This window comes from Zeugodacus cucurbitae, chromosome 4 (genome assembly GCF_028554725.1).
Source record: "Zeugodacus cucurbitae isolate PBARC_wt_2022May chromosome 4, idZeuCucr1.2, whole genome shotgun sequence".
NCBI classification, from domain to species: domain Eukaryota; kingdom Metazoa; phylum Arthropoda; class Insecta; order Diptera; family Tephritidae; genus Zeugodacus; species Zeugodacus cucurbitae.
This window is the reverse complement of record NC_071669.1, coordinates 74,737,917-74,761,812: the sequence shown is the minus strand read 5'-3', so window position 1 is coordinate 74,761,812 and position 23,896 is coordinate 74,737,917. Positions and strand designations below refer to the sequence as shown.

Below are 23,896 nucleotides of genomic sequence, written 5' to 3'. Positions count from 1 at the left end.
TTCTGGCAACTACGAATATCTACGAATATGTCTAGAATCTAGACTCTAGATACATCTGGCAAGTTATCGATTTCGATTGTCAATTCTAGTTTGTTCTGGTACCATTTTCGTTACAAAATGTATTCGTTAACCCGGACGTTAAACGTTCAAGAAATTGCTTTCAAATTGTCACACACTCAAGCTTTTTTACTACACACTCTCACTTTTCGAACTTGAAAGATATTTCAGGCAAAAAGCGTTTCAAGTTGATGATCAAAAATTTATCAGCAGTCAGTCAGTTCTCCAATTTTCAAATTATAAATATCAAAATTTTAAAATGAATGACGAATAAAGCTGAAATAAGTGAATTCTTCCCTCTTACGAAATTGTACACAAACAGTGCATTTTATGGAACATGAATCTTCCGACGTATGTATCTTGAAAGCATGTTAAGAGAAATCTTAAAGATGTTGAGGATATCTTAATGAGGGATGTTTTAAGCATTCTAAAATATGCATGAAAGTGCAAATGCAAAGATGTTAGCCAGAGACTACTTCTATACAAGAAAAACAATCAAACTGTGTGAAGCTAAAATACAAAACGAGAAGTCGGTTTCCATGACAGTCGGATTTAAATAATTTGAATGGATCCTATTTTATATCCGGTTAAGGATTATGGATTCGGATATATTCTCCAAATTATTTGGGGAATCTCATCGACATCAAAGTGATAACTGTTTGATTTCTCTTGATATTTCAATTTTTGTGCTCGCTTTGGAAAATACTTGTTGCACTAGGCTTTAATAAACAAATATGCTTTCATTTTACAATCTCACCTAATCTAATAATTATAATATAAAACACATCTCCATTAACATATATGTATATATAATATATTTGAAGTTTAATTGTAAAATGTATTATTAGAGATACAGAGAATATTTACATTGCTAACTCAAAACTTATAAATATATGAATACATATGAAAATATTATTACAGAATAAGTTGAGGTATTACTCGAGTCACGAATTGATATTAAAAATAAACGGAATGCAGATTTCGGTAAGAGAAACGTTCATACATAAAAATTAATCATCGACAACACTTGAAACACCATTATGATATAAACATGAATTTAGTTTTTAGTAAATTTATTTTTATATAGATGGAGACCATGTGTATAATATTGTACTTAACATGAATAATTGTAATGTCATATGCTTTTATGATTAAGAATTATTTTAAAATAACGTAATGCATATAAGACAATTGCATGATCACAAAATATAATCGATATTCTCCAAACAGTGCGTGTATACTCAAAGTGAAAGTTTTCGCTTATTAACCTAATATTTAACTTCATTTGCCTATTAATATCCACCCCTCGAAAATGATCAAATTATAAATGTTTTTATGTGCAGTATGGAAATTTGAATGTATACGTTGGATGGGGTGGCGGTTTTAGTAAAAATTCATATAAAATCTAATATTTGGTAGAAGCTTTATTACAGTTTCTATTTTATTGGTGCGAATTGTATAAACCACACTAATAATACCGAACTACACGCAAGTAAATGTGTGCTTTGCTGAAAATATTTGAGAATCAGATTTAATTTGAATGGAAGTGATGGATATATACATCTCTTATAGCGAGTTAATGAATGTTCTCATGCGAATTTTAATCACTATTCTATAACAAACATATAATATTGATTCTTCAACTATTTTTAAGAGAAACATTTGGCGGGTTAAAACTTCCTGATATGCTATTTCAAAAAATTTATCATTTCTATTATTTTGTTGCGATTGTTGTGCATATAGGCTTTTGAATGCCATAACATATTTATTAATTTTTGATCATCCTTTTCATCCATTGCAATATCTTCATAGAGTTGTGGGTTGAATCTATATGAATACGAAATGAATAAATACTTGATACTTAAAATTGACTACATTACACTATACCGGTAGTAGGGAACACCAATAGTACTGCACCAGGCACGCGCGCGATCCACAACTCGTCCATCTGAAGCTGTCGCTTGATCCACAAGCAAGTTACCTAAATATTTTTTTATTGTAAATATTACTTTATTATGTGCGCCCAAGTATATGCAAGTATTTGCTATTATTTACCAATTGTTGAGAATCCGTAAGCTAGTTTGGCGGTATCCCATATGCTTTCAGGGCGAAACAAATCAATATCTTTAAGCGCGGTTACTGGAATCAAGCCGGTGCCTAGTGATACAACAATTGAAACCTACAAAAGACAAAATGGTAAAAATACAGCAAAAATGTAAAAAAAAAATTACGCATTTACCGGAACAGCTTCCTTTTCACGACCCACACTGCGTAATGCCATATTGTATTCATGTATCTCGGTCATGGCGTCTAGTGTCGGGTTGTTTGCGATTAAGCCGCCATCAAGGAAACGCCCGAAAGCACTGTGGAAGGCCAAATGAGTATATAAAATAATTGACTTACGAAACCATTTCCGTTAAAAAAGGACTAACATAATAAAAATACAAAGAAGCAAGTAAGAATTACAAAAATATGATCAAATTTAAAGATATTGAAATGCAAAAATTTATATAATTAAAAATATAAACGGGATTGCGACTCACGAACTTAATGTTTGTTGTTTTAAATATTCATAGATAGCGTTTTAAAATAGAACAATAATTATGATTCTAGACTTTTGTTTTTGGTTATAAAATGTCTATTTTTGCAATATATTGCGTAAATATTTACTAACCGGAAATATGATGGCGCTGCTCCGGTGGCCCGAGCTGCGCGCCATACGAGTTGTTCCTCTGGAGGCGGCGGAGGCACACGACGATTGTCTATAAAACTTACATGAGAAACAGTGAAATCACCAAAATAATTCATGATTACTTACTAATAGGTGTAACAATCCCTAGAATATCGCTGGCGCTGTGATAATTTCTAAAAAGATGTAAGTCTACTGGTTTACGATCAGCCATTACACCCGTTATCATTATTTTAGGATGTTTAATATCTGTCATTACTGTGTATTCGCCTAAGTTGTCCTTTAATATTTTTTCGAACAATTCACTTGGATAGGGTCGTGAACCAACGAAACATTGTTCCTTCAATCGTAAGTACACACCCAAGCACTGGCGCATGGTTTTACCACAACCGAGGGCAAGTGATAAAATACCACCAGTGCTAGTGCCCGCAATCCAGTCAAACATATGCACAATTGGGGTCTGAGAAAGTTTCTCTATTTCCAATAACATTTGAACGAGCACCAAACCACGAATACCGCCACCATCTAAGCATAATAAACGACCGCGACCATATGGCTTTTCACCTTTATTGCTGGAAACACTGTTAGCAGATCCTGGTGTTGTTGGCGTATTGACTCCAGTAGCGTCACCGCTACCATCACCTTCCAAACTGTTGGTGGGTGAAACTTATGTGTATGGAAGGTAAAATTGAGTTTAATTTAATTATAATTGCTAGTTATGAACGAGCCTCACCTTTTTTACCGTCGGCATTTACCTTCGTGGTAAACATCCCCAATAAGGCATCCATAATACTTTGCCCTTTCTGCTCTTTTTCGGTATCAACGATAACGGTAGGTCTGTCAATGGGGTATGCAGACATGAATTTCTGGCAAATAAATGTTATACAAGTAATAAGAACCTACTCCGGTGTAACTGCGCCACCATTAAGCGATGCACCCAAAAATATATCCTTTGCTTGACGACTAGTTGATGCTAACATATTCTCAATATGCTCACGCTGTTCGACTGGTTCGGGGGACTCGGGTGGTATCCCATTGTACGATCCTTTCGCATTGCAGCCTGCTGGACACTTTGTGCTCGACTCTGGGCATCTATTAAATTATGCAAAGTTGAATCATATATTTATATGTCTAATTCTATGTCGACAGTTTTTTTTTGTTTTGTGGCTTCTCACCTCTTAGCACCAACTGAGTGTAAAATATAAAGAATTTCACTGTCTTTTCCGCCATTGGAATCAGTGCCGACCAAGTGTCTTGGCGTTTTCCCATCTTTATTTTTCATATTTATATCGCAACCAAAGACAACAAGACATTGAACGATGGGAACCAATTTCTTTTCAATGGCTATATGTAAAGCTGTGTTCCCATCCTTATCAAATACATCGATATCAGCGTCATGAGCCAGCAGCGTAACAACACATTCAAATCGGTTTCGAGCAATCTGAATGTGAACGTAAATCAGTTATTGCTTCGTCCAAATGTAGAAAATACAATATTACCATCACATGAAGAGCCGTGCGTCCATCGAAATTAGTGGCATTGACATCGCACCCTTGCATGATGAGAGCATGTAATGTTTCACGCGATGAACACCAATGCAGGGGAGTACCACCGTATTTCATATCCTGTGTGTACAACTTATTGGCATTGGTTTTGAGAAATTCAGCTACTGAGGTCGGTGTACTAGATTTGTATATTTTGCTCATATTTTTGGCGTTCAAATTAACATCTGCTCCTGCTAACAGTAAAGCCTTTACGCACTCTGGTTTGTCCGATAAACATGCTAAATGTAGCGGGGGATAACCATCAGAATTGATGTGATTGAGATTTTCAGTGCTTTTGGAGGTTAGCAACTGAAAAGTAATTAAATTATTTAATAATATTATAATAACAATGTTAGTTGGGATGCAAATACAGATCCTTACTTTAGCTTGGATAGCTTTCAAGTCGTTAGACCATCGAGACTTTTATTTTCTTTTATATTTCTTAGAAAACATTTAAATTTTTTTTTTGTACTTACATTTATAATTTCTTTTGTTGTGCTAGCGGCGTAATGGAAAACGGAATTACTGTTGTTATCCAAATGCTCCATTTTACAAAGTGGCATTAATGTCCTAACCATTTCCATATTGCCATTTTTAATAGCAAGCTAAATATATTTTAGTAATAATACATAAATTAAAAGATACAAGATTACAAGGAAGGTCAAAGGTAGTGCGAGAAATGCTTTTATTAATATTACCTGAAATGGTGACATAAGGTGTACATGGTCAGGGTAATCGATGAATTCTAGGACTTTCGGATTGCTTACGTAGTCAGTAAGATTAAAATAGGCGACCAAATGGGCTAGTGACCAGGACGGATTTTCTGCTAAGGCGTCACATACTCTTTGTATACCGTTAACATTGAAGAACTGGACGTATTCGGCGAATATGAATTGATAAAATGAAATTCCAGAAAATGTTGGTTTAAACATTTGTGCAAGTTATCATAACAACATTACCTCTTTGACAATAGAAACAAAAACGGGTAGACGATGTACAAAAGCATTGAATCGGTCTTCAGCTTCCTGCTGAACAGGCGATCGAAAGAGGCTAAAGCAAGTGTTGGCGGGATCATTAACATGTCGTTGGAGAACAATTTCATAGCATGCCTTTTTGTCTGTTGAATTGAAGGGCGGCGAATAAAGAACCATGCCTTCATCTCGTCCTATTACTAATAAACTTCCTAAAGACTCTCCTTTGATTTCAAGCACTTTATTCGGTGGAGTATCGCCTCCTAGTAACCGTTGGAGAACTAAACAAATAAATTAAATAAAAGTAAAGCATATAGAATTAAAATATATGTAAATATGTATGTATATAGAATATTTTAGAGATTTACTTCTAATCTGTAACTGATTTTATCATTATATACAGTTTTACCATTTAAATGTGATTGAACAATCACACTTTTAAGTTTCTCGTAATGTATGGTGTTGGCTATGAACTAATCTGGAAATCTTATTTTTTATACAATCAAAAAAGCTTTGTTTAACGCTATATTGAAAATTATGACAAATATCCTATTTAAAGTGGTCATATTCTCAATTTTTTATATTAACATAACATTTAAATTTAATTAAAAGCAGCGCAAAGATCTGTTCATTCAAACAATACATCAACTTCATTGTTAAAACGCTGTGCTAAGAGAATGGTTAAAATCAATAAACTACATTTATCAATTATAATGTTTCCATTGCAGTATGAAGCATGGCTCTAACTCTCTTTTATCGTTCTGGTTATTCTTTGGAGTTCCATTTCTCTTTAAGTACACGTGATCAAGGGCGTCATATATATAGTTTTTGGTTAATTGTTTTCCATTTCCGTCAATAGTCAATTCGTCAAAACGAAATTGAAAAGACGTAAAAACTAATCTTGACCAATGCTTATAAAGCAAATCCCACTTCACACTTACCTTAGGACTTAGTTGAAATAAAGAACTATATAAATAGAGAATACGACATTTTCGTTAAGTCGTTTTCAGAGTACGTTTCACAGAAATCACGTTATGTCATGACATACTTTGTCTACTGGTATGCCAAACATTGAGAGATTAGAATTAAAATTTAAGTGCAAAAGATCAAAAGCTGATAAGTCACTATATTTGAGAGAGCTTGACTTGTACATACTATATTTATAATTATAGGCAATTTTTAATTGTCTATATTCGGAATTCGTCAATTTTAAAATTTGGAAGTATTTCACATATAGAAGAGCTTAATACGGTTTTTATTAATGTACATATGTATGTATTAATTCTGATGGATTATTTCATATTTAATATTATTCAATATAAATATCAGTACGGATTTCAGTCAATCAGTCAAGCGCTGTTATTTGGACGATGTAACCCGGAAAATTGTAAGCTAAGTTAATATATAATGTATAAGAAATGTTGAAATATTATCCTTATTATATTTGGTAAATAACGATATTGCAATATTTTTTATAGGTATAGGTATTCAGAAACTCGGGACTTCCCACAGATATAATTCGTCGATTCTACGCTTTACACTGGTATATTTTATGTAATTCTGATATGAACAAGGAAATAAATATGTACATACATACATATAATCGAGATTATACATTAACAATTCAAAACTTTTTTGTGTTAACAAGTTATATGACAATCGTACACTATAGAATAATAGAAAGAAAGTTCGTAAGCATATGCATTAGTGTTAGTACCATTCTTACCATTAAACATTATGTGGATTTCTGTCTACTCCAATGTCTTGAAATATATTATCCTTTTTAGTTTACGATGACTCGCTCCCACTACTTTGTTTTTAAATTAATAATGCGTTTAAAATTTATTTCACACAATTCACCGTTTATCAAAATGACACCACTTACAATTGTTTAAAATTATTCTGTACCAACATCAGCTGTTTTAGACGGAGTTGCTGTACTTTAATTTAATTCAACAATAATAAGTGTTGCCGATGTCATAACAAATTAATTTATAATTTTGCATTTGTGTTTTGAATTTTGTTAAAAAACGTGCATATGAGAAAGGTGAACCCATACGTAGGTATATACATTTCTGGTAATTATTTATAATATGATTCATGACATCTCCTGTTGGAGATGCAGGTCATTCTGATTCACTGAATATCCGATCGGATGCAATTGGTAGCACTTTTTATATTTGCTATCGGAAAAAAATTCCTAACTGGTGTTTGATTTTTCAGCTGTCATATAAAACGGAATAGCTAAAAATTCTTCCGTAATCGAAAAGTTTACAGGTACGCAAAAATATTTTTTTTTGCTTTGCGAAGGATGACATTTTTGAGTCAAATATAAGTAAAAATTGTTTGTAATTAATTATATTTCTAGTGTAAGGGATTACGCAGAATTAAAAGTGTATCAAAATAATAAAATAAAACGCCGTTTGCATATGGGTGGAGCGGATTTTAGAACATTTAATGTGTTATAGGGAATCCGTCGTATCTATATAAATGATTTTTATTTTCTGTGAAAATTACATATTAACTGAACTAACTGAACAGCACACGAAAAGTGATAGAATCTATATAGGATTGGCAAAAGATAAAATTAATGAATGAATAGTGTAAACAAATTGGTCTAGCACTAGTGCAGATTAATGGAATTATGTTGGTACATTTTTTCTAGTTATTGCTATAAATTTTTAGTATGTTAAAGATATATGACCTTAATGAGTATATTAATATTTAATTTTATTGTTTATGCCCGTTGACTTTACTCTGTCATTGATTCATTTGACGAAAGTAGCTTATTGGAATACATACAACATACATAACACGATTTTACAATTGATTTATTTACTTTGGTTTATTTGTAGGTACTGTGTAATCGGACAATTTCTCGAATTAGTAGACCAAAAGCTTCACATTAAATACATAAAACGTAGACCTCAGCAAAATCTAAACTAAAGAGCCAAACGCAGAAAATGCAGGACTCGCCTGATGCCAAGAAACCTTGTAAGGGCATTCTAAAAAATTCCAGCAGTTTTGATAAGCCCGGCGCTGCGAGGTGAGTGTAATGCAAGCGTCAATGCCAAATCGAATCCAATTAATATGTGATGTTTTGTTTTTCTGATCTATCGTTTTTTATTTATACTTTTCTTTTACTGTAGTTATCGCAAGAGTGCGAAGTTTGATGAATTGAATGTTTTGCAAACCTACCACCCACATGACAAAGATTATGGTCATATGAAAATTGATGAGCCGAAAACGCCATATAATTACGTTATTCCGGATCTGGCCCACACAGATGCGTTAGACGCAAATTTGCTCGCGGAAAAGTAATATAGCTTGACAATTGTTTTAATTAGAAAATATAAAACTTGCATTATTAACTATCTACAGGCTACGTATTGCCGCGAGTACTCAATCGCCTGCATTCGGTTCTGAAGATATTTCTGATGAAGAAAACATCGATGAGACACCGGAAGAAAAAGGTAATCGAACGCGTATTAATGCTGTTAAAAACTCAATTCCTCTTCCATTACCTCATTTGTACATTAAATACAAACATATAATTACAATACTACATTTTTATTTTCAGTTCGTCGACTTGAGTTTGAACGTCGCAGAAAAGCGCATTACAATGAATTTGAAGCGGTTCGACTAGCGCGTAAATTGATTGAGGAAGAACTGGGGGATGAAGATGAAGAGAATGATATTTCATCTATTGGGGAGGATGTTAAATCAGTAGCTTCTGCTGAAAAATCTAACAATGAGGAAATTGAACTTCAAAGTGAAACCACAGAACAAGAGGTATTGCCTGAAAGTGCAGTAGAGGAGGAAACCGGCACTACAGAACCAGACTCCGAAATTGATTCTTCCGAAAGCAACCGACCTTCAGCAACCAATATGGATGTTGACGGACAATTGCAGCCCTCCCATCCTTGTTATGGAAGGGATTAGTATATGTATAAATATATCTTAATACAAAACACATATACGCATTAGTCTTTGCTACATTAAAGCACGTAAACATAATTTAAACAAATAATATTTGAATCAACGACAAAAGCAACACGTGATCGTTCGTAATATTAAATTTAATCTTGACAATTACATAACTAAAAATCGAGAAGAATCAAACAAACCAATTAATATAAAAAATATTGCTCTCCTCTTTGCTTACATGGATTCAAAGCAATAAAATTGTGTCAAATTAAAAATATGTATGTATGTTAATCATTGTTTGATTTAAAAGAAGGAATAGTTTTCGAATAAAGCTTTGAAATAAATCGTGTCACAAGTAAAAAAAAAATGACGAACTATTTCACGCGTTTAATGTTTTTTTCGTTTTATAGTATATACTCGAAATCTGTATTAAAACATTAGTAATTGAAGATTAATGTGTGAAAAAGCCTTTAATTAAATATGATATGCTCTTCTTTAGAAATTTACTCGAAAAGCTAATTATGAAATATGTTAATCATTAAATCATATAAACTTAATATCTTAAATTTTTAATCTTCAAACAAGATTAATAAAATATTGAAAATCATCACGACGAATAAGCAAATAGTTGATATAAAAAATAAAATAAATGAAATGAAAGCCGCATGAAAATCGCTTACATTTAACATTGCCATAACAATGGCATAGTGTTTGTTAATCATTTTGTTCAGAAGATAATATAACTTTAACTAAATATGTAAATCATTTACACACATAAGCGCCAAGTGCATTTGTACATTATTGTATTGTTCTGATAAATATCTTTTAATTTGCTCCACAAACTTCCAGAATTGAAAACTTTTAAAGAATTTTGTTTATTAGGAATACGAATAATTTAATAGCCATTTAACTAATCCTTGCATTTAATTATGTATGCGTGCAAAACATGTATATATATGTTGATGAAGATCTAATAAATGACCAGTGATGGCAGCTATCTATTGTCGTAATTTAATCTTAACTTCCGATCCAATCGAATGCAACTCGTTTGTATCCAGTAGAAATTTATTCAAATGATCAATTATTGTTGCACTGAATTAATTTTGTAACAAAATCAATATGTTAATGCATTGAAAGCTTTGCAATTGTTTATGCTTTGCTTTGTCTAATTGTAATCAAATCAGAGAAGTGACTTTAATTACCGAAGATAATAATTGGATGTACATATGTGTGTACAATGCTTATTACTCATTTCAATTGTATATTTCTAATCTTAAGTCAAACATATTCAGTTTCGCCCACGTGGAATTGTTTTTATAAATTACAGCCTGTGATAAAAATAATTAAATGTTAATAAGTAATCTTCAATTGGCGGATGCATTGCAAACATACGTACATATATGATGTACATATGTATATTGGAGAGTGGAATTTTGAAACGAAATTTCAACTTCTAATGCCTTCAAATCGGATGATTCTCACAGTAACTTAGGTACTTCGAAAGTTGGATTATTTGTTACAAATGAAAATGGTGGTCATAGATGGAGGGAGTTCGTAGTATTTTGAGATTTGTGTAAATGTTTTTAATAAAAAATATTAAGTAAACAAATTATATGGGCATTTCCGTCATGTCGAACGAAAACCAAGGCATTCGCACGGACAAAAAATGGAAGTCGTTATTGGGGACAACAATTCATAGTTTTTTAATTAAATATTTACCACATTCGCACGGTGCGACATGTCCCGTTTTTTTCATCATTTATTATTTATTGTTTAACAACATGTCCTATAAAATGGCTTAAAAAAGTAGTAAATGTATTTATTTATTTATATTTTAATTAACATCCAACGTGAAACACAACAAATATAGTAGTATGACATGAAAATAGTATTATGAATGTGAAATACAGTTTTTTTTCAGAAAATGCTGTCCTTGGGTATAAACATTTTTGGATTTCGTTATCTGCCAGACGTTCCTTTTGATAACTGCTCCCACTCTATCGACGGCTACTTGCAAAAAATTATATTCTAATGAAGAGTATTTTAATTATTTAAAAAAATCAACCAGACTTGATAATATAAATTTCTTTTTAAACTGGGAGCAGTTACCTTAAGAAAAATAAATATTTTAGAAAAGCAACTAAAGGATTTCCTAATTTTAGTTAAGAGATTTATGAAGAAAATAATGTGATATGCGTTAGCTTGTCACTTATAAAAGCAAACTTCTCCCGACAACCTTGTTAAAATGAGCACTCTTATTTTGATTTGTAAGCCTATAATATTCGCCAAAATCTATTTGAATAGCTATTTCAGTGGGATTTAAAGTGCGATTTTTGCTAACATATCTATTTACATACTTAAGTTAATTTTATATGACAAAAAATAATTTTAAATTTTCAGTTTTTATTTTTTTGTTAACAAAATCATAAATATTCAGATTTTTGGACAAGGCTTTTTTATTTTAATTGTATACAAATTAACCGTTTGTACTCAAAATTTTGCAAACTTCATGCTTATATTTCCGATGCAATTGTAGGTGAACAAATCTATTAGAATCTGTGCAATATGTCCTGAAAATTCTTTTATTTATTTATATTTTTTTATAAAAATTCAATACCATGATATCTTAATGAAAATAAATGGACAAAACTAAATTGTCCCGAACAACAAAACGGTTATTAACCACAAATGATGAGTGATGAGCATCCTCTTTATCATTGCATACACCCATAATGAGTGACTGCGCCCAAGCATAGTCCTTACTTTGAAGTTAGAATTTTTTCCCACATATAAAGTTGTATTCGCTGCTAAAGTTGTCATGAACTTACCTATGATCAGCGTTTGCCAAAGAATGAAAGAAACACTTTTTTTATAACTCCGGTTGTTCAGAGATGTACAAATTTACATTTATTTGATTTCATCAAGTTTTAAGCTAATGTAATTGTGTACCTTCCTAATCCATCAACTAATCACATCATTTACAATGTACAGTTAATTGTCGAGTTAGATAGTATAAGTTGGGCTGATCTATGCCAATTTAGCAAAACAATTTCGCTCGGAGAGCTTCCTATATTTTTTCATTTACACATTTGTCGCGTTTTCTCTCAATCGTATTTTAACCAATTCGTTATCAAGTGTGTATATACTTATGTATGTACTATATGGATAATTATTTTTGCGGGTGTATTATTGGCTTAATTTTGTATTTTTTTTTATTTTTTATTTCCAGGTTTTTCATATCGAATGATTTGGGGGTGAAGACAAATCAATCTCTATGTGTGCGTACTTCTTCTGTATGTATGTACATATATATGTATAAGTAAGTACGTCGTGCGATTTTCATTCAAATCAGTAAATTTTGTCATAATCGAGTCGTAAAGCCAGTACGAAATAGCCGGTAGTCGGTTCGAGTGCTGATAATATACAAATCCATACATACATATGTTCATATTGCATGTATGTATGTCTGCATATAGTCGGATAAATGGATGAAAATCATGAATGATCAGTGTAATATCACAATGCTGCTATCACGCTTGGCAACTCAAGGCCAGCCGGCACGACCCAAAGGCTATAACGGCATCCTCGGTGTTAAAAAGTTATAGCCTGAGGAGCGGACGCCCACTCGCCGCGGTTGACCAGACTAATGGCACAAATTGCGTCCACTGAGGTAATGTGATTTCATGAATTATTCTTAATATTTATTGGTTTACACCTCTGATGGATGTACATATGTAGATGTAGTTAATCGGTTACATTGTTACATAAGTTTGATTTTTCATTTGTAAATATATCTTAGTGCTTTCAGGACACCCACCACCATTATGTGGTTGTGCATGAACTTCAGCTGCTCCTCTTCTTACATTCTTGTATGCGTATATTCATATATACATATACATACTTAAATAGTTTTTTCTTGCGTTTTGTTACTCTTACAACTAGGGTCTGCAACATTGCATGCTGTTGCTGTTGCGAACTGTTTCTATATATATTATATGTATGCTCTTTGACTTAATAATAAATGGAGAAAACTAATATTTAATATATATGTATTTCATTAATATATTAACTATTGTTTATATTTATTTATATTTTTTTTTGTATTTTTTATGCAATAACAATTTGAAATGAAACATAATTAAAAATATGTTGCAAAGTGGATGCAACTGAAATGATAAGCAAATCATAAATGAAATTAAAAGACAACTTCTTTGCAAGTGACACATGAACATGTTGCTTGCTTTCGAAGGAGAGTTGTTTAAATTAAAGTTAAAATGTTTCCGTTATGTCAAAATCGTTTAAAGCCTCATCAATATGCCATAGTTCGTATCAGAATTTTTGTATTGTAGATTGCTTAGATAGTAGATTTCCGTTTGGTATTTTCATTTGATTTTATTTGAAAACTCAGTTCAGCGTCGGATGTTCGTGGAACGCTTTTGTTTTTCTTCGCCAACATCCTAAGATGGAGTTCGCCTTAGGACGGTTTCCAAGTATTTATGTATTCAAAACTAATTTACATCGAGTCACTTACTACTAAAAATTGATTTTTTTTATGAAAATTAATCCTCAACCACCCCATCTCACACACGAAGTACGATGTATACATGCGTGCAAGATTGTGATAGTTGAGTCAATTGTGGTTATAAATTAAAAGAAATCTAAAAAAACCGTTACATACACACAAGCGTTCATTTGCATATGTGTAGGTATGTACATAGATTAATGTTAATGCATTGGCGCTTGGTTCCCGACATCTCGGGCGTGTTCAATGATCCAGTGGCACGCGTAGTTGTTGTTGGTGTAAAGTACCGTGTATCATTTTGTAGTTTTTAACGTACCCCCGCCTCGTTGAGCACAGCCGACGACCTCGCAGACTCACACACTCCAAAGCATCAAGACATTTCGTATTGTCCGAAGGGTTATTTCCCAACCCTATTCATCTCGATTGTCCATGTACAGATTTGAGAACAAAATTCGTTAGTGTAAATTTGACCTAGTACATTTTTTTTTGGCTTTTTTGCTATTTGCTCTTTGTTTTTCAATGCTCCTTTGGGTTAGTTCGTGATTAGTTGATGTTTCATTTCGTTATAACGTACAATTAGTTACATTTTTCGTTACTTTTCAATGTCATTATGAAAATTATTTTATTTTTTTTTTGCATTTTTTGTGAAGTATTTTTTTTTTTTGGTTTTTGTATTGAAATTTGATTTATTCACTTTTTCCAGGGTCTGGTTCCAGCAAACTGGTTTTCGAATTCATATCTTTTAAGACAACATGTGTTGGGTGCCTGGTGGCACCTTGTAGCTGGGGTAGTAGCTGTTCAGTGCGTTTTTAGCGAAGAATGTTGTGTAATCCTGATAATTAAAAAGCGAAATCGATTAACGGTTTATTATAGATAAAATAGATAAAATATTTAAAATGGGAAAAAGTAAGCATTGAATTTGAGATTTTTATTATATTACAAGGGAAGCAGGTGAGCCACTGGACTTTTTTTACTCTGCGAAGAAGACGGCTTCTAATATTCGCGCACAATATTTGACATATTCGCATAGCAGGCGTTAAGGCAAATGCATCGGAGCATTTTCTAATGAATGGCAATTAAATGAGCTTACGCGATTGACTTTCCGTGGGCGGCATACTGGTCCCTGGGCCAGTTTCCGGCGTTCTTCATTTTCGCGAACGGCGGCTTCTTTATATTCTGGTGGTGGCCACTTCAAATCTCCGCGCATGTTGCTGCCTCCTGTTTGTGGTGAGAAAATGCTTACGACACGTCTCTTACGATTGAATTGAAAGATCGTCTTACCTTGAAAGCTAACGGCCGCTGGTTGGGCGTTGTAAACGGGGGCTGGCTTTTGTGTAACCGGCGCTTCCTTGCGTAGCGTTATAATTCCGGGACTTCCGCCGCGATAATCTTGCGGCAAACTCTGTGCTGGCGCTTGGTGATCGGGTTGATCCTGGCCAACGTGTTGAGGCTGTGAATAAGAATTATATTGATTGGATTGTGGTAAAGTCGAATATTGTTGTTGTGGTTGTTGTTGTTGTTGTTGAGGAGATGCTTGATGATATGCTTGCGATTGATAATTAGATGGAGGAGCAGCTTGATATTGCTGCTGCTGCGACTGTGGAGGTCCCTGTTGGTAAGGCGCCTGAGCTGGTTGGTATTGCTGGATAGGCTGATTATGTGCCCAAGATGGCTGCTGTTGTTGCTGCGACTGATAGTAGGGCTGTTGGGTATAAGGAGGCTGCGAGCCCTGGTGTGGCTGGTAGCTTTGTGCCTGCGGTTGGCCTTGATATTGATCGTATGATGTGGCGCGATACTATTGTTTGTTGATTTCGATTCGATAACGTTTTCGGAAATTCAGCAGATGCCCACCAATTTATTTATATTGTTGAACATACGAAGGTAGTGTGTAGATGGGTTATCGTTTAGAATGTTGTAGGGTGTCGGTTTCGTTGTTGCATGCATTTAATTGTTTGTGGAAGTACGTACATTCGCCACGAAAGTATAACATATAAACGTACATACATATGTATATGATCACACAAACGAATATAATATTCAGGATGTTTTACAGTAAGAGAGAGAGAGAGAGCACGGTTGTGTCCATAAAGGTTGAAGAGGGAAAAGAAGGTGAAAAATATTTTAATTAGAAAAAATTGGGAGATTAAATTATTCGAAAAAATGTTACTGGATTAACGCAGATTAAGACTATATAAGCAACAATGTGGGTACATAAAAGTAAAGCTTGTGAGAGCGCGTTTTTAATTATGTGCGTTTTGTAAGCTGAAATTTGCGAGAGATAAAAGAAAAGCTCTGTTAGCATAGATTAAAATTCAATTACTTTTGTTATCGGCACAAATGAATGAATATAGAAATAATTTTTAAGTGCGACGATATGCTCAAGTGTACATATGTAATACTTATGTGTATTTGAATGTGTATTTGAATGTGTATTTATAAACAAAGTGTGAATTTTTGCATTAGTGCATTGTAAGCGGCTAAATACTTTGAGTGCATGTTAATTTAGAGTATATGTTTTACTAAAACTATTTGTTTATTACTTCCATTAAATGCATTGCCAGCAGATAAAAAAAAATAAAAAATTGATAGCTTGTAGGTTTGGCTTGGTTTTGTAACTAAAAAAAATTGAATCAACTTAATGCCACATCTGTTGGAATTCGGACCGAATGTTGAGAAAAAGGAAACTCGCAGACGGAACGACAAGCGCAGAGGCTATTCAGGCCGAAGGCTATAGCGTGACTAAGGCTCGTCACTTAGAAAATATGATCGCCTAGTGCAAAGCGGATTCTTCGGGAACATGAATTGTAAAGCTTATGCAAATGAGCGCCTACCACATTAAGAAGCGAAATAAGAGGAGAGAAACATTTCACGCTTTTAGCAAGTGCTTGGGTACATTTGTTCCAGTACCTGTGGTGTAGATGGTTCTTGTTGGCCGTGACTCGGATAAAAGGGCGCGCCACCTACAGGGCTTGTTACAAATTCACTTTGACCCTTAGGCATGGGCGGGCGGATTGGTCTCCAACCAGATGAGGAATTCGGGTCATATTGCTGTTCGGGTTGTTGCGGTTCAACGGGATAATTGTGTAATTGGTATTGTGGGACCGGTGTTGGTTGTCCGTATTGTTCATTTAAATGTTGTCCAAATGGTGGACCAGCCGGCTCACGTGAGGGTTGGCGGTTAAATTGAGCCTGGGTATATTGTATGGGTTGTTGGAGTGATTCATAGTGTTGTTGATCCGACGGTTGATGTTGTTGTGGTTGTTGATAAGGATGGGATGAGTTATCGCGAACAGCACGACTGACGTTGTTATAAATGCTACCCTAAAAATATGCAATTGAATCGCAATAGCGAAAAGAACAAAATACCATATACTCATATGATCTATACATCCGGAATTTTTTTGTTTTTATCAGTTTTTGTCAGTTCTGTTCCTAAACCTTTTTGCTAACAATATTCTAAAGCATCTTTATTACTTTTATTTTTTTGCTGCAGATTAAATTCAATAGCTGCAAAATGTGGGGCTTACACGAAAGCGCTCAAAAATCAGGCAAAACTCATGGAGACTACAATGCGAAGAAAAGTTAAAAAAGCCGTACCTCAATGCATGAACAATTTCTTAATGCTACGAACATACTAATTGGGATGATTTTAGTTGATATACATGTCTACGCATGTACATATATATATAAATATATAATAAAGTAGCTTGCATACTCATCGTGGGGATTGTACCGAGGGAGGGGTGTAAAGCGTTTAGCCACTCTCTTGAGAATTCACTAATGCCACGCTTTGACACTATGCGGAATTGAATTAAATTCAACAATGGCTTATGATTTTAATAGTCCACCGCTCTGTACGATATTTTTTTTACAGTTGCACACACATGGGTGGCATTATACACACATATTATAATATTAGCATTAAAAGGATCTCTGCTGGGTGCTTAACTGAGAATATACCGTGGGGTTCAACTAAAGAGTTTAATTAATTTGAACTCAAACAACGAACCTGCACATAGATTTAGATAAAATAATGCTCTTGAACGTTTAACCAAACTGAAGAGAGAGAGGGAGGGAGAGAGAGAGTGAGAGAGAGAAGAGGGAATAATTATAAAGAAATGTCTTTGAAAATATTATGTAAGTCACTTAATTTACGTAATTATTTTCCGCAGATTCACCTTATCCTTAAGGAGGAAATCACCTTGATTGGAAGCATTTGTTTTTGTTGTGGTTATGTTTATGAATTTTAACTCAATTTGTGTTCGCGTGCAGCATGAAATACTCTCGCTTGGGGAATTAAAAGCGCAGTTGAACTGCATAGTACGAATTATCCTATTCCAATAAAATTTGCTCAGACAAAAATTTGACTAACCAACAGCTTACCAGTTGACATACACGAGCATTATTATGTATTTTACAAAAGAAACTCCCTTTACATGCGACCTAAGCGCAGACATTAATGTATGTACACTCGTGCAGTACGTATAAAAAGTACGCAAATCTACGGAGACACGCTATGTTTATCACCCACTCGCTAGCTCGAAATCCCCAATATTAACTGGCTGAATATCAAAAATTGTCGTTTATTGCTCACACAGATAACGATCTTCGAACTGCCTGCTGGCGGTAAGCGCAGGGATGGCCGAGTGTTTAGGAAGAAGGTGTCGTCTGTAGCAGAAGAAACAAGTTTGCACATGTATTTGCGCATTTATGGGTATTTGATTTTATGTGACTTTGCAATATTTTACGACGAGGAAGGCACATAAAAATTCTTCTATTCTCTTATTTCACACTTTGTCTGCATGTAACAGACAATGACCATAAAAAACGGTTTTTGAAGTGTAAACTTTTATGCACACTTATCTGTGCAAAATGGATACACACATCTGAATTCCGTGCAAGGAATTAAAAAAACCACGTATCACGAGAGACAATTGCCAGTGCATTGCAAAACGAGCAAAAAGAGTACGGGCTAAATAACTTCGAAGAAAGTTTGCTTTGTAAGTCAAACATTTTCTTTTTTTCTTTCTTTCTAGATGATAATTTCGCATTCTTCATCAAATTCGAAATGATTTTAAAGTCAAGTATTAAAATGATTCAAATGAATGTCAATCCAGCAAAATAAAAAGTACTTGCGTACATATGTAAATAGCCCCTGCAAAAGCGTCTCAGACAATGACAATGTCTTAAGCCGTTGATTCCCTGCCAGGTTCCAATGCTTTTGTTGCCGAAAAATTTTTCGCCTTCAAAAGATATTTTCCTTTGTTCCCCATATTTGTACAAGTCTGTATGTATGTATGTATGTACATATGTATCTCCATGCTTCGGTGCTTGCGTTTTACGGCATTCAGTTTTGCCACACGTGCGCATCGCTCACACAAGTATTTGTGTTTTGTCGTTCAATTGTTTTTGTTGTCTTTTCAAACGACAGTTTGTTTGCACCGGTATCATTATTATTGTGGCGCACATCTTCGCTTTCCTTTTATTTGACTGCGTCATTTGCCCGTTGTTATTGCTATTGTTGCACGAACTGTTATTATGTACACCATTTTTCCTGATCGAAAATTATGATTGCCAACAATAAACGCGAAAAAATGGCCAAAATGACAAGCCAGCAGCAGCGGCGGCGGCGTGCCAGCGTGCCACTGCCATTTGGGTTATGCAATATATTTTACGTTCGCTTGATAGGACAATAGCATGCAGCGTGGCTGGTGTCGTATGGTGCGCGGCCAGGGGCGGCAATTCAAGCCTGACATTTTCCGAGGCCTTAATCGGCTCTAAGTCTTCCATATCGCACCTTCCCCACCGCCAACACTTTAGATACACTGACATTTTTGCAGCGACTCCGAAGGTGTCCTTTCCCATTGTCAATACGTGCACACTGGTGGGAGTGTGGACTAAAAGGTTCACCGTGCCTTGATTTGATTTCGGTTCGCTTTATTTTAGACACGCCTCCCCTTGCAATTGACATTCTCAGCGCCTTTATTGGGCGAAGCGGTTCATTGCAAGTAAATTACATGGCATTCAAAGTCAAACGTCACAAAGCGCTTAAACTTTTTATTGCCAATACAAAGCAGCATAGTGTAAACAAGTTCCATATTCTATTACTTACTTAGTGTCTCTTGGTTAGGGCTGACGCTTCATTAGCTGTATTGCCCACCTCGCCTTAATAACTTCCGCATCAACGATCTTTTGTTCGCAGTTTCGGCGTGGTAGAGCAGAAAAGGTTTTGCGATGGTTGTTGTTGCCACATCAATGGATGTTTCTTATGTTTTAAACATATTTGTGTATATTTTTAAAGACATTAGCGAAGTTTACTTCACATTTGACAAAAATAATGATTTATGCACACATCGACTGTTCCGCTTGAAAACGCGTTGGTCAGTATTCCGAGGACACCTTTGGGTGAGCCTCCCCCGGAGCGTTTCGTAAATGATCCCAGCGACATAATAGTATTCAAAAAGTATTCACAAAGGCCACCAATCGGTCTCGCCAATTCGAAATTGAGGCATATTAACAGAGTCAAGCCTATCCTCATTGTTGGGCTTCTAAGAACTATACAAGCCAGAAACATATTTTTCAACGATCAAAACCGTAAGCTGGATGTGTTTAAAAATCTACACTGTAACCACATTAACTTCCGGTAAAAAGCGTCATTGAGGGTATTTAAAGTGCAAAATGGACACTGCCTTGGGCAGAGCAATAATTGCATTCGGCTCTTCAATTATTTCTCAGTTATAATTGTGTAGGCACTTTTTATAGCATAATACTATTGTTGTTGTTGTTGCCAAATATTTACATTACATAAAAAGCTGTGTATTTTGAGTAAATTTAATTTTAATGCTAAAGCATGTTTTTGCGTTGCACCAACTATCGCCACGATGAATAAGGAAATGAGCGACTTTTTGTGCTCTCGTCCATTTACTCACACGCTGCTTTTTTGGTGCATTCGGCGTGTTTTTTATGCTTTCGCATTTTTTGCGGTGTCGATGTGCAACAGAACGCCTGAAAAAGTAATTGTGAAGTATTTTTTAAGCAGACGTATATTCGCAATTACAAATTCACTCGGTCGTTCCGTCACTCAGCCGCTCAGTCGCTCGGACGTGCGTTCATTGGAGGGCGGTGAGAGCGATTGTCTATATTGAATGTGTTATTGTTATTGTTTTTGCTTTTGTCCCTTTAAATGCACTTTTGTCAGCCAGCCATTTTCACATTTTCACGCATGTTTTGCGTTCGCCGCCATAAATTCCAGCCGTATGAGCGGCCATATGGACATTTCGGCGCGGGCTGTGAGTGCGCGTGCGGACGGGTGAGTTTAAAGCCATTCGCGCCTGCCATTCACCATCAAGTTTGTGCGTTTATTGCCATCAGTGTGGTGCATTTTTTCATTATGCATGGCATATTTATTGTTTGACCACTGCAATTGTGGTTGCACTGCGTGCAAATATTCATAGAGGAATACATATTCGTATTTACAAGTTGGGCATGCACACATGCACGCGAATGCATCTGGTTAATTTGTCTGTATGCACAATGTTTGAATGCAACCAAGTGCACAAAAGAATTCAGCACAATCGAGTGACACCTCTCCAACCATTGAGAAATGGTCTGAGGAGTTTTTCTGTGTGATGTTACACTCTCACAAGAACATTTATTTCACTTTCGAAAATGTGGACAAATTTGATTCAAGTAAGTATGCATAGCACAAATCGATCGAAGATTTTTTTCCAACGAGCGGTGATTAACAGCATCATAAAGTGTTGGAATAATCCACTTATTTTGCACATAGAGAATAGCAAATATCATTTTTATTCATTTATGAGTTGCCGGATATCGCTTTCAGGCCCAATGGGATTGGGGGTAATACAGGCTTTTCATCACATCACAGTAGCCTTAGTTGGTGGCGCAGCGTTTTTCGCCAAAAATAATAAATAATAGATTGTTTGTGTACACATTTATTGTTGTATACTTGAGTTCGCCTTCATATCAATGTTGCTGTTGTAATCAACTGCAAACTCGGTGCTGGTGCTATAGCCATTTCCTTGGTGGTTATAGCTACCTACGGTGAATGTGAGCCATGAATTTCGAGTTGCAGCGCTGGGTCGCGAAATGAAAATATCAAAAATTCAGCAATTCGTTTGGGCGGCTGTTGTGAGCGGCCGAGCCAAATCCGCCGCTGCAACTGCCGCCGTTCAATCGAAAGCTCGCGTGTGAAATTGATGCTGGCAAAAGTCTTGTAGTTGTTGGAAGTAACAGTTTAACTATGTATGTGCAATATGTTGCATCTGCGGCATCAACATCAACGGGCAACACTCGCTATTTGCAATTTTCTGTGTTATTTTTATTTTACTCTCAATTACATGTGCGCGCAACATGCGGATCTGTTGCATGAACGTGACATGTTGTAACACGTTTGCGCTTTCACTATCATCCGCATATTCACTTGTGGAATTCTGCCATACTTCACACTCTCTTGACCAGGCATTTGCTGGCGCGTAATTATTTTCCACCTTTGTGCCGAGAGGCGCAGCAACGGGACTGTGCGGGTGCATAAGCGATTCCGTTACTGCCAACGCGCTGCCGGCGCGCTTTCAACTCGTCGGCCTTGCCATCAATTCGTCTGTATGTTCGTACAAATGCAAGCATGAACAATACATGAACTACTGTCAATTTGACTGACGCTTTCCACTTCATTTCCCCATCTGTCATACATACATATATACACACATCCATTTGTACATACGAGTATGCGCAGTCGTAAGCTGCCTCGCACTCACTCACATTTACTCACACTTAATCAACGGGCATAAATGCATTATGCAAATTTAATATGAATTGCAAAAATCTCACTCGTCATGGTTGCGCCGACTGAGTTTGTGCATTTTGCCATTGCTAGGCCGCAGCTGCAGCGCATGCCACTGCATTCGCTGGCTGGGCAGCTTGTGGCTCGCGCGAGGATGCGCGTGGCATCAACATATCCACTGCTGTCGGCGGAATGTCGGTGGAATTCGTCATTTGTGGGTGCTGGGGGCAATTCGGTTAGCTGAGCTCGCGAAAATGTTGGTAACTTTAATAATTCGTGTTACGTATCCGCCATGCTGTCCAACTGAATTATTGTGCGCGGGCGTAGAATCACCGCACTTCCCTCCGAAATGGAACTTGCTTACACAATCATTTATGTTGGCGCTCATATACACAAGCTATAAGCAATCACATTTCAGTAAGCCTCATTCGATATAATTTAAAGATGGAAAACCTTGTATTCATAGGTATTCTTGTGGTCCTAAATAAAGAGAGCTCTAATACACAATTTTAATTGAATAATGAAGTTGTAGATCAGCAAAAGCAACATCAATAAGTGTTGCGTTTGGAATTGACCCGCAAAGGGGTTAATTTATTTGATCAATCAAAGTTGATTAATGCTGTTCACATACATATGTATGTGTATATGTGTGTTATTTGTTAAAGGGTACATTTCGAAATGTGTCCCTGAACTGACTAACCAATCGGGCCAACTTAATAATTACTGCATTGAGTATATTTTTTACTTTTTGAAGAAGTCGACAATATTTTAAAAATCTTCAACTGTTCATGAATATATAGCCATAGAGTCAGACCTGAATACGCTCGTTATCATACGAGTGTAGTCAGTCAGTCTGCCAAACAAATGTGACGTAAAGCCGAATGTTCTCCATTTTATTGTTGCATTGCTGCAGTAGTAGTCGTTAGATCCTTTGTTGGATTTTTGCTTAATTTCAGTCATATTTTCCATTTAACGTCCCCCAAGAGGCCTATTTAAGCGCTCGTTAACTTCCCCATGACCAACTCATTTATGGCAGCTGCAAAGCCACTCGCAGATCCGTACAAATGTGCACTTACGAGTCAACACCCAACACACACATGTACTACATGACGGTCGTATGGATGCTTGCAGAGATGAAAAGATAAATACACTAATATATATGTTCATATGTATGTATGTATGTTGGCAATGATGTGTTCTACGCTTACAACAAGTGCTCCATTCATGGAGTCGAACAGTTATGTGCTAGTGAATGCATAAGTATACGAAGAATTAGTGGCTAACGATTTTGGCTCAAAGAATGAAAGAAATATAACTTAGTTATTAGCAGACAATTAACTAAGTGGTGCGTGGAGCCCATCGCAACAGCAAGAAGCAACAGCT

The 23,896-nt window shown here is 35.4% G+C and overlaps 3 protein-coding genes across 15 annotated transcripts in view; 1 reads left to right on the top strand and 2 right to left on the bottom strand.

Annotated features, from left to right (window-relative positions):
* Window positions 1-1,691: 1,691 nt before the first annotated feature.
* LOC105212954 (85/88 kDa calcium-independent phospholipase A2) lies at window positions 1,692-7,188 on the bottom strand. Of its 2 annotated transcripts, none has more exons than XM_011185356.3 (14): window positions 6,988-7,188; window positions 5,250-5,542; window positions 4,989-5,159; window positions 4,767-4,895; window positions 4,246-4,599; window positions 3,922-4,187; window positions 3,650-3,838; window positions 3,480-3,583; window positions 2,876-3,412; window positions 2,732-2,819; window positions 2,297-2,420; window positions 2,113-2,236; window positions 1,945-2,038; window positions 1,692-1,884 (listed from the first exon to the last, which is right to left on the bottom strand). In XM_011185356.3, exons 1-14 carry the CDS (start codon window positions 6,995-6,997, stop codon window positions 1,746-1,748), a joined length of 2,622 nt encoding a protein of 873 aa, XP_011183658.1. In that variant the 5' UTR covers window positions 6,998-7,188; the 3' UTR covers window positions 1,692-1,745. The 2 variants fall into 2 exon arrangements, with proteins under 2 accessions (XP_011183658.1, XP_028896537.1); XM_029040704.2 differs by lacking the exon at window positions 6,988-7,188 and adding an exon at window positions 6,203-6,627.
* Window positions 7,189-7,383: 195 nt separating this feature from the next.
* LOC105212955 (protein phosphatase inhibitor 2) lies at window positions 7,384-14,140 on the top strand. Of its 5 annotated transcripts, none has more exons than XM_011185359.3 (5): window positions 7,384-7,538; window positions 8,117-8,307; window positions 8,411-8,578; window positions 8,643-8,734; window positions 8,842-14,140. In XM_011185359.3, the coding sequence occupies exons 2-5, from the start codon at window positions 8,225-8,227 to the stop codon at window positions 9,201-9,203; spliced, it is 705 nt and encodes a 234-aa protein (XP_011183661.1). In that variant the 5' UTR covers window positions 7,384-7,538; window positions 8,117-8,224; the 3' UTR covers window positions 9,204-14,140. The 5 variants fall into 5 exon arrangements, with proteins under 5 accessions (XP_011183661.1, XP_011183662.1, XP_011183664.1 ...); XM_011185360.3 differs by having other exon boundaries at window positions 7,514-7,596; XM_011185362.3 differs by having other exon boundaries at window positions 7,532-7,630.
* The window catches only part of LOC105213043 (uncharacterized), a 131,732-nt gene continuing 120,670 nt past the window's right edge, over window positions 12,835-23,896 (bottom strand). For 4 of the 8 annotated variants that reach the window (XM_054228730.1, XM_054228731.1, XM_029040750.2 and 1 more), the window contains 4 exons: window positions 16,618-17,031; window positions 14,992-15,505; window positions 14,801-14,928; window positions 12,835-14,542 (listed from right to left, as the gene is read on the bottom strand). In XM_054228730.1, the coding sequence (XP_054084705.1) occupies window positions 14,453-14,542; window positions 14,801-14,928; window positions 14,992-15,505; window positions 16,618-17,031 (1,146 nt within the window). In that variant the 3' untranslated portion in view covers window positions 12,835-14,452. Of the gene's footprint in view, window positions 14,543-14,800; window positions 14,929-14,991; window positions 15,973-16,617; window positions 17,032-23,896 lie in introns of those variants that run through there. The other 4 variants (XM_029040753.2, XM_054228733.1, XM_054228732.1 and 1 more) reach the window with 4 other exon arrangements.

What these genes read in the sequence shown, in the direction of transcription:
- LOC105212954 (XM_011185356.3), bottom strand. An exon ending in TTGTTTCTATTGTCAAAGAG is followed by an intron (nt 5,160 to 5,249) that starts GTAATGTTGTTA and finishes GAATACGTCCAG; the next exon opens with TTCTTCAATGTTAACGGTAT. An exon ending in AGGGATTGTTACACCTATTA is followed by an intron (nt 2,820 to 2,875) that starts GTAAGTAATCAT and finishes TAAGTTTTATAG; the next exon opens with ACAATCGTCGTGTGCCTCCG.
- LOC105212955 (XM_011185359.3), top strand. Translation starts at nt 8,225, where the DNA reads ATGCAGGACTCGCCTGATGCCAAGAAACCTTGTAAGGGCATTCTAAAA. An exon ending in GATAAGCCCGGCGCTGCGAG is followed by an intron (nt 8,308 to 8,410) that starts GTGAGTGTAATG and finishes CTTTTACTGTAG; the next exon opens with TTATCGCAAGAGTGCGAAGT. An exon ending in TGAGACACCGGAAGAAAAAG is followed by an intron (nt 8,735 to 8,841) that starts GTAATCGAACGC and finishes TTTTATTTTCAG; the next exon opens with TTCGTCGACTTGAGTTTGAA.